Source organism: Episyrphus balteatus, chromosome 2, assembly GCF_945859705.1.
Source record: "Episyrphus balteatus chromosome 2, idEpiBalt1.1, whole genome shotgun sequence".
In the NCBI taxonomy this organism is placed as follows: Eukaryota; Metazoa; Arthropoda; class Insecta; order Diptera; family Syrphidae; genus Episyrphus; species Episyrphus balteatus.
The window spans coordinates 114,750,943-114,769,373 of NC_079135.1; the positions used below are offsets into that span (position 1 = coordinate 114,750,943).

At 28.9% G+C, this 18,431-nt stretch overlaps 1 protein-coding gene across 2 annotated transcripts in view; it reads left to right on the forward strand.

Annotated features, from left to right (window-relative positions):
• LOC129912658 (delta-sarcoglycan) overlaps positions 1 to 17,552 on the forward strand; it is a 39,894-nt gene extending 22,342 nt beyond the window's left edge. Inside the window, exons 2-7 of one of the 2 annotated variants that reach the window (XM_055991004.1) lie at positions 2,961 to 3,040; positions 3,441 to 4,070; positions 12,176 to 12,296; positions 12,630 to 12,891; positions 13,080 to 13,203; positions 17,203 to 17,552. In XM_055991004.1, coding sequence (XP_055846979.1) covers positions 3,459 to 4,070; positions 12,176 to 12,296; positions 12,630 to 12,891; positions 13,080 to 13,203; positions 17,203 to 17,391 — 1,308 coding nt within the window. In that variant the 5' untranslated portion in view covers positions 2,961 to 3,040; positions 3,441 to 3,458 and the 3' untranslated portion in view covers positions 17,392 to 17,552. Of the gene's footprint in view, positions 1 to 2,960; positions 3,041 to 3,241; positions 4,071 to 12,175; positions 12,297 to 12,629; positions 12,892 to 13,079; positions 13,204 to 17,202 lie in introns of those variants that run through there. The other variant, XM_055991005.1, reaches the window with a different exon arrangement.
• Positions 17,553 to 18,431: the final 879 nt, after the last annotated feature.

Below are 18,431 nucleotides of genomic sequence, written 5' to 3' on the forward strand. Positions count from 1 at the left end.
AAAAAAATTAAATCTGTTTTTATAATTAATAAAACTCCGTTTTAAAATATCTTAAAAAAAAAACAAATATGCCATTTTATTTCTCGTATAAAAAGGTATTTTTAGAAAATAAATTTTGAAAATTGTAGGAGCCGTTTTTTAAAAAAATAATTTTTTATATATAAAATTTTTTTAACATTTTTCAAAAAAAAAGTTGGTATGCCATTTTGAAGAAATAATTAATTTACACATAAAAACTAAATTTCAAAATTTTTTATTGATCCGTTTTCAAAAAATTGATTTTTCAAAAAAAAATTTTGAAATATTTTTTAAAAAACCAAAAATGCGTTTTTTGAAAATTTTCTAAAATTTTAATATTATCTTTACTTACACACTTTTGTATAAAAATTTTCATTTAAATCGGGTTAATTTTGTACGAGATATTCAGAAACGAAAAAAACCGTTCTATGACAGGTACCGTTAATAACGGTACAAAAAATATTTTTTTTATTTAAAAAGTTGGCCCTTATGTGTAGTACTACACACAAAAATTTGAATCAAAATCGTTAGAGCCGTTTTTGAAAAAAATTACCTTTTCTATTTCCGTTATATGGCAGGTACCGTTAGTTTTGGTCATAAAAAAAAAATTTCAATTTCTCCTCTAGAGAATCACCAAAAACTGCTAACTACCAAGTTTGAAGAAAATCACTTCACTCGTTTACGCTGCAGCTCCAGATAGAGACAGACAGACAGACAGACAGACAGACAGACAGACAGACAGACAGACAGACAGACAGACAGACAGACAGACAGACAGACAGACAGACAGACAGACAGACAGACAGACAGACAGACAGACAGACAGAATTGCCGGACCCACTTTTTTGGCATTCTCCATCATCGTAATGTCATGTAAAATTGTTATCTCGAGTTCGATTTTTTTTACGAATCCTAAACTTGCCCTATAGTACCTATATCGCAAGTAAAAATAACTCATAAATGATCTCTCTCGTCACTGAAGTAAATAAAGTTTACAATTATGTAGTTTCATCTTAAAACCTTCACTGATGGCATTATGCTTTTAAATTTATTTATTTCAAAATCGAATAATTTTTTAATGCGAAGTAAAATCTTTGAAAAACAACAAATTTTTGAAGGTGGTACTACCAAGTGTTTATGGAGCCATAGTTGTAGTACTTCGGTACTTGGTAGTTGTACGTTCTAGATGTTTTTGTAGATGTTATTCATAGATTATAAGAAGTTATATAGCTATATAGACATTTTTCTAACCAATAAATGTTTTCAACTGAAAAAAAGTTACTCATACACCACAGTGACCAGTTTCGATAATAGTTTAAACCGGGTGTTTTGCATAAGAGAAAAGTTGTGTATCTCCACTTTTTCACTTTTGAGTACAATTTTCCATGAAATTAGTTGTGTTTTTTCCGTATCCGCAGTTGCAATTTATACATATTACAAAAACAACTCGTAGCTGCCTATAAGAATAGGATGATCGGATTGGCTGAAACTCTAGCCATAAGCACTTGGTGGTAGCAACTTCAATATGTTGTTGTTATTCAAATGTTATAATAAAAATGCTAGTTTTTCATTTTTTTTAATTTTTCGTAATTTTTTTAAATTGAATTTGCATAAAAGCGCATATCATGAAATTACTCGGTACCAGTTTTTTTATGGAAAAAAAATTGTGATGGAGTTTTTGTAGCACAAAATTTCAGATAAATCATAAATTTTCATTAACTTTAAATAGTAGGTATTATGTTTTCAGTTGTCCTTTATTTATAAACTTTATACTTAATTTTAACAGGCTACATAAAAATGAATGAAAGTTAGAAATTAAGTCATAATACTTACATATTCTGTTAAAACAGTAGAAATTGATAGGTAGTAGTTTTGCACCATAAACTTCCCGACATAAAAACTGTGTTTCTTAAAATAATTGTTTTCCCTTCTCGAAATCAAAATCATAAAAATTGTTTTCATAAAAGGTTTTCCAAAAAATACCTGTGAAGTATTTGTAGTTTTTTTTTTCAAAAGCAAAAGGCGATAGTTAGAAAGAAAAATTTTTTTTTTACTTTTGTAAATTTCACACATTTTGTAATAAGTGGCTGTTGTGGTTATGACTTCATCTTCCACTTTTTTATCGATATGATTTGCCACAAGTAGGGAAATTGTTTTGTTGAATGTTGATGAGAAATAGCTTCGGAAAAGTATGAAATATGTCTATTTATTTCGTTACTTAACATAATCATTTTTATCAAAAAAACAAAACCGACTTCCATGGATCAAAACTTGGTTTTATGGTTTTTCTCATAGTTTCTATATCCAGAGCAAAAAAAAAATACAGACGAATTGAATACCTCCTCCTTTTTGGAAGTCGGTAAAAAGGCATTACTTATGATAAGTGTAGTTCAAGAATGCCAACAATTAAGACTTACTTATATGTTTACGTTCACAAATCTTAATAAATGGAAATTTATAATAGTTTACACTTAGTTTGTGAGAGCCTTTAAACAAGTTATATACGATTGAAAAATGGATAGAGTTGTACTAAAATGGTTGATTACACTAGGTTTGTTCGAATACAAAATCTCTTGCAGAGCAATTTCATGTGAAGATATTCTGTAAGAATATAACCTACCTCAAAAACAATTCTTCTAATGTCCCAGCCGTGACAGAAAAAAAACCCTATATTTTTTTTAAATGACGAAATTGAATTGTCTTTCTTTGATTTCTATGTATAAAAAGTTCTATACTATATCTTAGTAATCCCATTTCTTTGTTTTCAAAGAACTATCTAACACAAAATTCTTTATAATTTAATAAACAAAAAAATGCAAACTCTATTGCGTTGTTATAATTTCTACAAACTAACACCACCTATCCAATCTATCTGTCTATCTATCCAATTGACAATAATGACTATAATTTGTTTTTATTTTTATTTTTATTTTTATTTTTAGGCCACCACAAGCGAACAACCGGTAGATAGTTCGCAAAATGATGACGAAAACACTGCGGCCGATGTTGTGGCACTTTTGAGGTAAGTGTGTGCTGCCTCTTATATTTTCAACGAGCGCCCGTCAAGCGCACCACTCATATTTATTTTCTTTTTCAAAATTCTTTTCCAAAAATAAACACTCATATGCTGCAATATTGATGAGATCATTTCATTATGTTTTCATTCCAAATACTTTTTTATCAGTTTTCTCTTATTTTTGTTGTAAAATTTGTAAAAAAAAAAAATATAAAATAAATATTTCTTGCACATCTTTGTTTTTTCCATATAAATTATCGCACTTCACCAAAAAAAATAAACAAAAAAATAAAAAAAATCATCACCATCCGTGCACTAACAACCATAAAATTTGCCCCCCAAAAAAATATTTAACCTCCTAACTTTGAACTGAAGTAATTCACCAACTATAATCCATCACCAACAGTCCCCGGATCTACTCGTTATGAATACAAAGACTTTGTCGCCAACTTCCTCGTTTAGCAACAACAACAATATCAATAACATTAACCACAACAATAGTCGAAGTCTTAAGGCTCAAATATTTTCGAAAAGTCCGAACTTTGTTCGAAAATCACTTTGCGAAGACAACGGCAGCACTTGTAATATAATTGGCAACACTGGAGCTTGCAGTGGCGGTGGAAGTTTTTCTGAGGCGGGTGACATTGCCGAAATTCTACGGAATGCCGATGATGCCGCGATGATAGGTGACACCGGAACAACAAGATCAGAACGTTTACCAAGGCAATCAGCGTATGTGGCAGGGGTGGATTTGGGGGACCGACAACATACACAGCAGGCGACAACTTCGAGGGCTTTTACGGAAAACCATCAGCAGAGATTGCAACAACCACAGAAGAAGTTGCCAAACATGGGTGCTTCAGGGAGAGGACATCGTATTGGGGCGAGCAGTTTTGCTGACGGAATCGACTATCATTTGGGATTGATGGGATGGCGGAAGAAATGCCTTTACACACTTATACTCGTTCTTATGCTTCTGATAATCATTAATTTGGTTCTAACACTGTGGATATTGAAGGTTATGGAGTTTTCATCGGTGAGTTTGTACTGTTTCAATTTTCTTCATACATAAATGTGTGTGTGTACATTATTTATAAATTCATGGTTAAAGGTGTTTGGGTTTGTATCAACCTTACCTGAGATTTATTAAAAAAAATTGTAATCGGGTTCATCAATATTACTGATTTATCAATCAAAAGTTATAAGCTTTAAACGTCAAATCTAAGCCTTAATCAATTCTTCAATAATAAAAGCCGAAGCAAAATGTACTAAAACAAACCAGGGTTGTAAAAAATCATTTTATTATTAATGCGTTTGCTCTCCATTAAAAATTAAGAAAAAAGAAAATATTTATTGCAACTAAAAATATTTTGCATTTAAAATAAAATTTTTATTGCAAATAAAAATATTTTGAATTGAAAAAAAAATATTGCAAACATAAAATTTTCTTGAATGAAAAAAAAAATTTTCAATGCAAAATGTGTGCATTAAATATTTTTTTTTTTTAATATTCGTCAAAGGAGATGGGGCGTTTTTGGGCCATGAGCGTACATTAATGAGACTAGTCTCGAATTGAAGCTGGAGCTTAGTATATTCTATATATGAAGTTTTTTTTTAAATCGAAAGTCAGGGTTCTGAGATATAAGGCTCCAAAGTTCGTTCTGATAACCATTTTCTGTCCCTTTTATATGCAAATATCATTAGAACTATAAGAGCAATATGTATGTTTTTGATGTCAAATGAAAGGTTGTTTTTGTGCCTTTTCAACAATATATAACACATATACACATAAAAAAGAAACGGCGAAAAAATAAAGAAAAAGTAAAATATTAATAAAAAAGAGAGTAATCCTGAACAAGTTTAAGGTTGACCTGAAAAAACGACAAAAACTAAGGATGAGGCTTTGTTCCTGAAAGCCTCTGCAATAATAATCCGCTTTTACCAAAATCGGATTAGATATTTTTTCGAGATATCCCCATAAAAGGGTTTTTTTTTTGTGAAAAATTCATACCAAAGCAAGGCACGAGTACGATAACTTAGGCGCCGAGAATTGACAACGGCTATTTGTAGAGGTGTTCAATACAAATATTTTTTCTTACGGGAGGGGGGGTCAATTTCCCTCCCTTTAGGCGGGAGGGGCAATTTTCAAAAGAAATACTTGAAATCATAAAAAAATTATTAAAAAACAACGGCAACACTTACAGTTATCAGCTAGAGTTATACACTTGATTTTAATTTTTAAATCAAGACATTTCAATCAATCGTTTTTGAAATAATCGATTTCAAAATCAACATTTGGGAAAAATAAGATTAAAAAAATACATTGCATACTATTTTTGTCAAGTTTTTCAATTAGAAATTGGTTGATGAGTAAATTGTCTCAATAATTTCCTAATCAAACACTGAAAACCATATCTTCTTATGCCTTGCTTCTAGTTTTTGAGAAAAATGAAAAATAGAAAAACTAATTTCTTAATCAGATTTTTATTTTCTTGGCTGTTTACCATTATCAAAAATCAGAAAAGATCGATATTCATACATAGAGTCAGTAAAGAGCTTTGTACTTCTTAAAAAAAAACTAGATTCCCATTGTACGCTCACCGCAGGAGAGCCCTGATGGTGCAGAGAATAGTCCCCAAAAACTTAATCCACTGAAGGATTTGAAAAAAGTTTTCTTATTTTACAATTTTCTCAAAAATTAGAAAGCATAAGAAGATATGGTTTTCAGTGTTTGATTAGGAAATTATTGAGACAATTTACTCATCAACCAATTTCTAATTGAAAAACTTGACAAAAATAGTATGCAATGTATTTTTTTAATCTTATTTTTCCCAAATGTTGATTTTGAAATCGATTATTTCAAAAACGATTGATTGAAATGTCTTGATTTAAAAATTAAAATCAAGTGTATAACTCTAGCTGATAACTGTAAGTGTTGCCGTTGTTTTTTAATAATTTTTTTATGATTTCAAGTATTTCTTTTGAAAATTGCCCCTCCCGCCTAAAGGGAGGGAAATTGACCCCCCCTCCCGTAAGAAAAAATATTTGTATTGAACACCTCTACAAATAGCCGTTGTCAATTCTCGGCGCCTAAGTTATCGTACTCGTGCCTTGCTTTGGTATGAATTTTTCACAAAAAAAAACCCTTTTATGGGGATATCTCGAAAAAATATCTAATCCGATTTTGGTAAAAGCGGATTATTATTGCAGAGGCTTTCAGGAACAAAGCCTCATCCTTAGTTTTTGTCGTTTTTTCAGGTCAACCTTAAACTTGTTCAGGATTACTCTCTTTTTTATTAATATTTTACTTTTTCTTTATTTTTTCGCCGTTTCTTTTTTATGTGTATATGTGTTATATATTGTTGAAAAGGCACAAAAACAACCTTTCATTTGACATCAAAAACATACATATTGCTCTTATAGTTCTAATGATATTTGCATATAAAAGGGACAGAAAATGGTTATCAGAACGAACTTTGGAGCCTTATATCTCAGGACCCTGACTTTCGATTTAAAAAAAAAACTTCATATATTGAATATACTAAGCTCCAGCTTCAATTCGAGACTAGTCTCATTAATGTACGCTCATGGCCCAAGTCCCATATAATTTTGCCCCATCTCCTTTCTTACAACTTTGACCATACATGAGCAATTTCAACTATAAAATTGAACAAAATTGTACGAAATTCGACGAATATTAAAAAAAATATTGAATGCACACACTTTGCATTGATTTTTTTTTTTTTCAATGCAAAATATTTGTATTTGCAAAAAATATTTTTTTTTTAATGCAAATTTTTTTATTTGCCTAAATATTTTTTTTTAATATAAAATGCATTTTTTTGAATTGATATTTTTACAACAGTTAAACAAACTACAAAGTGGGGAGAATTTGTTTGACTTTAAATGGAGTTATCCTTATTTTGCGATAATGACATTTACTTTAAAAAATTTTGCAAAAAGTCGTTTGTTTTTACATAGACTTAAGAACCGGTTAAAGATTTTGAAAAGTATTACTTTTCTAGAGTTGCTAGATTAAAAAATATTGAAAAATGTGAAAAAATCTTTTTAAAACATAATTTAATCGAAAAGAGTACCTACATGCAAGGAATGCAGCTTTGTGCTATCTAATATCAATTTGTTTAAATTTTTTTCTATGAACAGCTGTTCTAGAAAATTTACCAAACAATGCAAATTCGGTTTTTGACAAACCAATAAATTGTCTGCCACTTCATCATACGCGACATTAGAGTTTACAGAAAAACTTTAGTTACTTTTTGTACTCAACTTTATTGAAGCCGATCTTTGTTTATATGTTTTTCAGAGCAATTTGTTGATAAAATTACAAAAAAAAAAATACTTCCTATTCGGTCTCAGTTTTAAAAAAATATATCAGTGTCAATGTCAATAATAAATTATTTTTTTGGATACTAGAATTATCTGAGATGTCAAATTTTTCAACCAATAGTTTAAAAGCCAAACATTTTATAAACAAAAAACTAAACAAAATAATTAAAAAAAAAAAGTTAAAAAATAAATTATTTTTTAACCCATTTCCGGCGGCTACCAGTTCCAGTTGACTTAGAAACTTGAAATTTTACACACTATCTGTTTTTGGCCCAATTAGAGGAAATCTGAAAAAAAAAATTTTTGGAAAAGCTTTTGGTTTTCCAGAAAATTCACGTTGCGTTTTCGCAACGTTAGCCGAAAGGGGTATCAAAATTTTTGAAATAATTTATTTTTACATGGAGTATGAATCAATTTTATTTTAATATTTTTATGAAGAAATTAAGCAAATAAAGATACACTGGGTAATAAAAGGTTGTTGAAAATAAAATAACAAAATTTCTAATAAGTTAAACATTATATTTTGATATTTTATGCTTACTAAGAAAGGTTTTTTGTGTGGTACTCATCGAAGCATTTTGGATATGAATCAAGATATTACATTTCTTGCAGAAAAAAACGTATTCTCTGAAACACTTGCGACATCGTTTTGGTGACAGTATGTTTGATGTTGTCAAAAAAATGATAAAAGTGACTACTTCATTCAATTCTTATCGTAGTGCAATTACTTAGTGATAACTTCACTGAATTGATTCCTTTCAAAAATCGATAAACCAAATCAGCACCCGCCAACAATCGACAATTTTTTTTAAGTTTCACAAACTAGAATACCGTCTTCTTACAGGTAATTGATTTATTCTCAATGCAGAGCAAAAAACCAACTCTTGTTTTGTATTAACATTCATAGTTCGTGAGAATAGAAGTGGTAAATCAGAGCTGACCGAACTCAAACAAATGAGAAAAAGTCATGGTTTCATTGATTTTGCATTCGATAACGAAAATGAAATTGCACCTGTTCGCTGGAACAACAATTGTAACAGTCTTATCAAATCATTTGATGTACTCACCACTATATCAGGCAAAACGGTTTGATCGAATAAATTGAAAACTTGTCAACAATCAATGCCAAATTCAATTCGTGAAAACATCATAACGATGGATGGAATTGATTTATATGATAACGCTACAAGCAAATTATCGGATTCGAATTGATCAATTATATTTGACTATCAAATGCGCTGGATGAGGCGTTGCTAAAAGTATAGAAAATATATTGCATTTGCAAAAAGTTTGGTAAGGAAACACCAATACCAAAACTAGAATTCATAATATTTGTTGTAGATTCCCTGTTGCGATCAGAAACAAACAATGAACCAGATATCCAAAGGGAAGGAAATCCCAATGAAGTGCTCCATTGCGACGTTGTAAGTCTTCTAGCCAAACTGCTTTTCCTCCAAGAAATTTTATATCCCGATTCATCAAAAATACTTCGATGAATACCGCACAAAATCCCATTCTTTGAAAGCATAAAATTACCAAATTATAATGTATAACTTATTACAAATTTTGTTATTTTATTTTCAACAATCTTTCATTACCCAGTTTATCTTTATTTGGTTCATTTCTTCATTCACTGAAATAAAATTTATTCATACTCCATGTAAAAAAAAATTATTTCAAAAATGTTGATACTCCTTTCGGCTAACGTTGCGAAAACGCAACGTAATGCTTTCATCTTACCTGACAAGCAGGCAACTCAAATAAATTTCTTCAGCACTATTTTAGAATATAATTTGAACCCTTATTTACCTGTAGTTGAGACTATTTAGAAAAATTATAATTTTGACTATATTTTTCAAAAGTTCAAAAATTTTACCTCAAAATTTTGAAAAACTCGAATTTTCATAGCCCCAAAAAAGCTCGAAAAAACTTTTTTACAAAAAAATCCAAAAACAGGTCGATTAGATAATTTGACTATCTTTCCAAATAATTTTTTAGTTTATTTAAAAATATAATCAGTTATGTTCCAGAAGTCTTCAAACATGACGTTGCGAAAACGCAACGTTAGCCGGAAATGGGTTAAGTCACAAAAAACTAAAATTAGAACATTAACTTTCTTTAACTTATGAAAAACAAATTGCTCAAAATGTATTAAATAATTTTAAATTTTTCGATCTTTATTTACTTACTTTTAAAAAATGGTAAATTTAACATAAAAATTGTGTCCTCCAAAGTTCTATTCAAAATTTTGGATTTTTCTTGCGATACCTAACGGTGAATTAACTTTGAGTAACCAGTTCACAAAGTTGTTCTTGAGATTCCTTTGCGAACAACCAAATTGTTAAGGTTTCTTTATCTGCCACCAAAAACTCTAGGTATTTGTATAAAAAGAAGCATCTTAGATACTCATTTTCGAATCACGTTCTTAAGTTGTTGCTTTAGAACATAATTATCTTTCAGTTTGGTCCCTTACAACCAGTGCGCCTCTAAAGAGTGCTTTTCTTCTCTATTTTCAACCAAACCACTTTCTCTCCAATTTTTAAAAAAATGTTCTAAAAACTTCTCTCTTTGTTATTTTTTTGTGGCCTGTTTTAAAATTATTTACTTTACCAAACCAAGTTTCTTTTTAATAGTTTGCTCTACGGTGTAGGTATACAATTGAGGTGTGGAGTTCGTTCAAGTTTCACTTTTTTAAACTAAGTATGCAAAATTTTAGCACTAATGCACTAGGGTTCTGAAAATATGTGAAAACTCGAAATCATATAAACAAATACAGGTGCACTTTAAGTATATTTGAGATATCTGAGAAATATAAAAAAGTGTTTTTTTAACGATTTTTGAAAATCACTCTTCTCTATCTTAAAGAGTTAATGAAATGCATTACTGATCTTTGCTGTTAAATTCATGGAAGTTAAAGTTAAGTTAACGTTGACATCCGTCCATTAGAAAGTTAGATGGCCTGTTTCTGACAATATAGCATGATCTTTAATAACACTGGTCTGCAAGGAAATTCTCCTTTAATTAAAACTATAAAGGACTAAACAATTTTTGTATGCTGATTACGATTCCGAAGTCAGAATTGACCACGTCACGTTTTTTTAGATATTCCCGTTAGAAAATCTCAAAAACCCATTTTGTTTGTTGTTTTCGAAGAAATATTTTGGCATAATGTAATCTTTTTCAATTCAAATTGTTACGGTTTAGGAAAGAACTTATTTTTTTTCTTTCAAATTCCGTTTCAATCTTCTCAATATCTGTTTTCATCTCCGAGATATCTTAATTTAAGTAAGTTTTAGTAAGTTTGTCATATCTTACCATAAAGAAACTGATCTCTTAAAATTAATATATCTTTCTCCCTAGAAAAAAAGTATACTTTTCTAATGGTCTTTAGTGTGCTGATTTTGAATCCGAACTCAAAAAATTTCGGTCAGATCTGGTTTTTGAGATATAGTAGTTTTTTTTTTTTTTTGAGATTTTCTAAAAAAAAAAACTTGATTTTGTGATACTTTAATGCGAATATCTCAAAATCCTGACGTGATAGAATTTTTTTTTGACTACGGATTCTAATTCAGCACATCAAAAACTATAAGAAAAGTATACTTTTTTTTCTAGAAAAAAAAAAAACAAATCTGAAGCTTTACAAGGCAGTTTATCGAATGATTTATTACAAATAAAATATTTCTAAATAGAAAAATAGTAGGTATATAAAATTACAAAACACGTACAAATTTTGTTTAATGTATTTTATTATGGTTTTCTTTACATATTTGACGTTTTAAATATAATGAGCGTTGATATTTTACATTTTTTTAATTAAGGTGCTTTTTTTTCATGAAGGATTTACTAAAAAGTGAATAATTTCGTTATTCCTTTTTTTTTTTGTCAATCAGTATTTTAAAATATGAGTAAAAATTTATGTAAAAGGACATATTTAGAATCAATCGATAGGTCATATTATGAGGAATAAGTCCTCTAAATTTGAGCTCAATGCGACAAATAGTTTTAATTTTATATAAGTTTAAATGAATCTAAAATTGGTGTTTTTTTAAAACTACCCACATTTTTCAAAAATCATTTTTACAAAAATGGTACCTGATAGAATTTTTCTGAAACCAGATTCAGGAAAGTCTAATCTTTCATAATATCAATAAATTTTGCAGACCAGTGTAATAAAAGGTCAAAAACTTCAATAAAGCATTAAAAGCAGAATAGAATACCTTTTTTTACAAATATAGAAACCTTTTTTTTTTTTAAGTATAGAATAGAATAGTTGTTCCGCATAACAAAAAGTAAGCATTAAAAAAAATTTTTCTGAACTTTGTCAGTGTTGTTATTATTTTAACCAAGTATCTAATTTTCTCTTAATTCTGAGCATCTGGCTAACATTTTATCAAATCAATTTCGTTTTCCAATTCATTAGTCTTCCTTACATTTGTTTACCTTAAAACTTAAAATCAATATCTTTTAAAATTCAACCTAATTTACTTTTCAATGTGTAAAGTACAAAATCTTTTAATATTTTCGACCACAAAATATTAATCACACACATAAATATTATTTAACCTCGATTATAATGGGGAAGTAAACAAAAGCACCCTTAGGGTCTAAATCGTTCATCATATTAAATACAACTACAAATAAACCAAAATGTCATTATTCTTCACTACCCCTTTTCGACACACAAACACACAAATGTAGAATTAACAGCTAAAAGATAACACAAAACACCTTTAACCACAAAAACATTTGGAAATCTCATATCCCGTCATAATATCGAATCAATTTATCTTCCAGGAAGGCATGGGCCAACTTAAAATTGTTCCTGGCGGCATTCAGCTAACTGGTCAAGCGTTCATAATGGATTTGCTTCGGGCTTCGACAATACGTTCCAAACACGGTCAACCCATATCTATAGGTGAGTTTGCTCTAAAATTTATATATCAGTCTGTCTCGCTCTATCTCTCTCGGTTTTATTTATGTAAATTATTTCGAATCGCCCTTAAGGTCATCATCGGTTTTAAGGGAGGGTGACATATAACCAATCTTTGTCAGTCGAATGACGAATGTTTATAGATGGGCATAAACAGATATGATAAGTTAGCCACCACATCCGGTGTCAAAGACCGAAAATTCATTGAGCTCTTACCCCAACTCTTATTCATAATTCAAAAAAAAAATAAAACTTCCAGTCTTTGCAATTCAATTGAAAGCTTTATACCTTTTTCTTTTTTCTTTCTTGTTTTTACAGAGTCATCACGTAATTTTTCCATCAATACACGTGACACGAATGGCATCCTGGAGAATCATTTATTCTTGGGACACGATAAGCTCGAATGCCTTTCGACGGGATTCCAAATCAACGACACTACCGGACGAAATTTATTTTCCGTTACTCGGGATGAGGTTTCTATCGGGGCACACGCACTCCGTATCGATGGCGAGGGTGGTGCCATCTTTCGAGAGTCCATACAAACACCGCACGTACGTGCCGAAGCCGGTCGAGAGTTAAGGTGAGTTATTGTCATCTTGCACAGGGTAAAAAAAAGGAAGTCGAATTCGAATCTTGGAGTTAATAATAAATAGCTTTTTAGTATATCGGGTGTAGTTTTGGGTTTTTGAGTGTTTTTGGTTTTTTTCTTTTTCAAAAATTTTGATTTTTTTTTTTTACAATTTTTATTTTTGATTTTTTTCTTTTTAGATTCGAATCACCGACACGTCAGCTGGAGATGACAGCAGCTAAAGATATAAATCTACAATCAAGAGCTGGCGGCATCGAATTGTCTGCACTCAACGATGTCAAGTTGAGTGCACTTGATGGATCGGTAAGTGACATTATATGGATTTCATTTTTGTTCTTAAAATATGAATAAGGTCTCTTTTGAGTATGAAATTAAATGAGGATTAGATTGTTTCGAAAAGTATTCGTCTTGTATTTTTCCGTTCCTGCACATTATTTATATGTTCTCTGAAAATAAAATAGAAATTTTCCACATTAATTAGTGAATAAAGACTTGCGATGTTGGAAATTAAGGGTTATGGGATTTAAGAACCAGCGCCATTATGTAGTACATAAATGCATAATTTATACAGTCAGCAAAAGTACACTTTTTTCGCTATTTATGTAGTAATTTAAATAAAGGGAATTTAGTAGGTCACTGTGGTGTATGTGTAACTTTTTTGAATGAAAAATCTTGATGCAATTTGTTCATTTCTAGAATATTTATTTATGAGAAAAGTTAACAACTTTCAAATAATTTAATGAGTAATGCAAAGATTTCGAATAAGGTGCAACTTTAAGAGAAGTAATTAAAGAGAAGAATAAAAAAAATATAAGGAAAGCTCTGGAGATCTGGATATTTAATTTCAATGGATTTAAAAATGTTATTTTTTATTGTATCTTTTCGCAGCAGTACAACAGTTTCGAAAAAAGTATAACCTCACCTCAGACTTGTAATGCTCAAAATGACAAGTAAAACCGTAACAGAAAAACTCAACACTTTTGTAGTGATTTTGGATACGCAAAAACAAAAAGCGTGTAAAACCTATATTTTTTTTACTATGATTTTATTGCAATACTAAAAAATTATTATTAACACCGTAATTGTAGTCATTAAAAATATTTCAAGACCAGAATTTTCAATTTTTTTAGATTTTCCTTTACAATAACCTATGTAATAATTTTGTATCCCATAAAATAATCTTTATTTTTAAAATGGCTGTTTATTTAGCTTCAAGTTTCTTTTTTTACCCATCTACGATTTTTTGGACTGCAATATCTTTCATCAAAAAAACATACTTTTCTTTTAACTATCAACAGGAGCATAAATAGAGTCCAAGTCATGGGGGGGAGGGTTACTTTGAGTAATATACTGATACTCTTCATACATTTGCCGACTACATCCGAACAAAATACCAATTCAATTTAATTTATCATTTTCACAAATAAGCATTTTTTTTTTTTTTTTATTATTGCAAAACAAACAAGAAATATTATGAACTTCTTATTGCCCAGTCAAATTAGTTGCATTTTTTGTGGCACAAAATGTAAGTTCATGGGATTTGTTCTGATGTATATATCCTTATAACAAAAATCAATTCAATAGCCACCATCTTGTACTCGTTTTAACAAAACAGACTTATTAACAATAAAATTATCTACAAAATACTATGTAAACGAATTTTATGATTTGATTTAATTCAATTTTATAGTTGGTCAAATTCCGGGTTTGTTTCGCAAGTTGGGCTATTAATAATTAAAAGTGATACTTGGTAAAAGAAAACATATTATTTGAATTTCGATATTTTAAATTAAAATGTTTACTTTATAGACCAGTGCCGATGCCTTCAAAAACATTAAAAAGTACAAAAAAATCATAGTAGGATGAAACCCATTGGAAAAGGAGGTGAATATGATGAAAAATTAAAGGAAAAATAAATTACGGGCGAGCCGAGTTCTTGAAGCGGGTGGGTTGAGTTTTTAATGGTAAAAAATGGTATATCTCTATTTCCGGCAAAACTACAAGTCCTATAGAAAAAAGTTGTATGACCAAGTTGTAGGTAATAAAAAGATCTACAACTTTTGTATCAACAATTTTTTCACATTACCTCAAAACTTATGTGAAAAATTCAAAAAACCGAGTTTTTGGTTTTTTATTTTTATCTTTTTCAAAAACAAAAATTTTTCTACGAAATTTGGTGAAAACTTACCTTATTATGTCTCAAATACACTGGAATTTATTTGATTTAAAATATTAATTTGTTCACCTTATTTTGACTTAATACCAAAAAAACACCCTAATTTTCAATCGAAAATTCACGTGTCAAAATATCAGGTTTTTTCAAAAAGTCGATGGGCATTTCGTTTTTTAAAATGTCTATTTTCTGATGGTGTAAAAAAAAATTTACATTAGTATACTATAGAACATGTTTTAGTAAAATGCAAAAAATGAAAAAAGTTGTAATTCGAAAAATTTTTTTTATCATTGTTTACAATTTTGGCCTATTTATTCGAATTTACACTTTAAGTACTCAAAAAACGTAGGATTTCATGTAATATTGATTAATGTTACAGTTTTTGAGTAATTTAAGTGTAAATTTTAATAAATAGTCCAACATTTTAAATAATGATACAAAAATTCAAGCTTTTTGCTTTTACCGAGAACATGTACTATGGTATACTAATGTAAATTTTTGTTTACACTATTGGAAAGGAGAGATTTTAACGAACAAAATACCCACCGATTTTTTGAAAAAAGCTGATATTTTGACACGTGAATTTTCGATTGAAAATTAGGGTGTTTTTTTGGTATTAAGTAAAAAAAAAAGTTAAAAAATAAATATTTTAAATCAAATAAATTACAGTGTATTTGGGATATAATAAGGTAAGTTTTCACTAAATTTCGTAGAAAAATTTTTGTTTTTGAAAAAGATAAAAATAAAAAACCAAAAACTCGGTTTTTTGAATTTTTCACATAAATTTTGAGGTTATGTGAAAAAATTGTTGGTACAAAAGTTGTAGATCTTTTTATTACCTACAACTTGGTCATACAACTTTTTTCTATAGGACTTGTAGTTTTGCCGGAAATAGAGATATACCATTTTTAACCATTAAAAACTCAACCCACCCGCTTCCCGAACTCGGCTCGCCCGTAATTTATTTTTCCTTTAATTTTCATCATATTCACCTCCTTTTCCAATGGGTTTCATTCTACTATGATTTTTTTTGGTTTCAAAATTTATCGACCCTGGTCTATTAAACAATTTATAACATTTTAAACAAAGGGAATGCCCATATTACTACAGAGTCATGTCCCCTAGAGTACAGAGACGTGTTGAATATAATGTGAAAGGTGGCGTTGAGCTTGTTATGAATGTGAATTATTTTGAAAATCGTTCATGGGTAAAAATCACCTACTTAATATCTCTAATTGCATTAAACATAGAAAAATAATTTGGGTACAGATTTATAAACATAATCCTTTCATTTGATACCAATATTATTTTTGTATGTTACAAAAAAACAGCTGAAATCTTGATTTGAGATCAGAAACTTCAACCTCAAATACCTTGATGACTTTCCCATGAATGATTTTTAAAATATTTCACACACTCCGCCCATGGACGAAATTTGAAGCTCGGGTAGCTTAAACAAAGTGAAAAAAGAAGTTCACCATTAAATCTTCCAAAAAGCTAAGCAATAGGCGCCAACAATACTGTAATTGATGATTCTGATGAAGAGGACTTTGCAGATTGTATTTGTACCTTCTATCTGCAACTGTTTTCTTGATCCAATTCAAAGTATTGTTGGATTAAGTGAAAAATGTGTATCAAATGGTACCAAAAAGCTTGTGCTGGAGTGAAAACTAATGAAAATATAGCATAATTGTGTTTTTATTACAAATAGGCTGCATTTAAAACAATACAAACGGTGTTTCTACCAACAAAATTTGATAGGGCGGTCTTAACCCCATGTGGGGGCAAGACGGTTTTTTGTTTGATGTTTTTTCAAAACGTATTATCTTTTGTTCAGTATTTTTTTTATTTTTTTTTATAATAATAAGAGTTTCTGCAAAAAACATTAGACTTAATGAATAAAAACTTTATTCTATTTAAAAGATGTTTTTTATTGGTTTTTAAGACAGTCAAACACTAAGTGGGCGGTCTTGCCCCCACTTCCCCTATCTATATCAAACTTTTTTTTCTGCTTTTCTCAAATGAATATGAATCCTGAACTTTTTTTTATGACCAACCAGACTTTATTTGAAATTGTTTTACCAAACAAATCCTCAAATACCAACATTTTTATTTCTTTTACCCTCTAGATCCGTCTAGAATCGGCAAAAATTCTCATGCCAAATCTCCGAACAGCTCAACCTCCAATTCCTGGTGCTGGACAAAGTCGTGAGCACATGCATAGAGTCTTCCAATTATGTGCATGTTCCAATGGTAAATTATTCTTAGCGTCCCCTCATACAATTTGCGCTGGTGATGATACAACAGTTTGCAGATGATCCGAAAATCAAAATTAAAATCCCCACCAAATGAAATAAAAAATTAAATAAAAATATATATATATTATGTATATGTATTATGAAAGCCCTTAATGATTCGAAACCAAAAGATTATTATAAATTAATAAAATTAGATATATTTATAATTTTTGTATATAAATTGTTAATATAATAAAATATAGTTCAATTATGTGAAATATTCAAAAATGCTGTATAATAAATAGAATATGATATAAAATAAATAGGTAAAGAAAAAAAAAAATAAATATTATTATTAAACAAAAAAAAATAGAAAAATAAGAAACAATTACAAGAGGCCTATTAGAATTTATAAAATTTGTAATATATACAAAAAAATATATATAATTATAATAGATATCATTGAGAAAAATATTAAACAAATGAAAAAAAAAATTACTTGGCAATAAAATTGAATTTAGTTTAAAATTATGTGGCAAAAACAAAATTATTAAAAAAAAAACTATATTATTCGATGTTAATAACAAATATTAATAAAAAAGATACATCATATCTTAAAATACAAGAAAAGGGATACACAATAGTATTAAATCAAAAAATAAAAATATGATAATCTATAACCCAACAAAATGAGCTTCTTTTGCAATTTTGGACAAAAATAAAAAAAAATTAAAACAACAAAAACAAAAAAAAAGTTAGATAATTATGATGATATATAGGGAAATGGTAAAAAAATCAATTATAAAAAAAAAAAAAAAAAATAATTAAATGTTTATAAGGAATTTATTTGCAATTGTTGAAAAAATTGAAAAAAAAAAATAATTTTATGTGTTAAAATTTATTAAAAAAATAATCGCTGTCCAATAAATTTTGAAGGTCCGTTCTCCTTATGGAGAAATTTGGTACGTTTACAACGAATAAAACGGAATGCGCTACATGCTTGTATATCAATTAATTTTTTTTTCTATTTATTTTTTATTATTTATTGTATAAGGCTTCTATAAGAATATTGTTAAAATATATTTAAATATTTGAGTCATAAATTTGTTTGTAAATGTTTT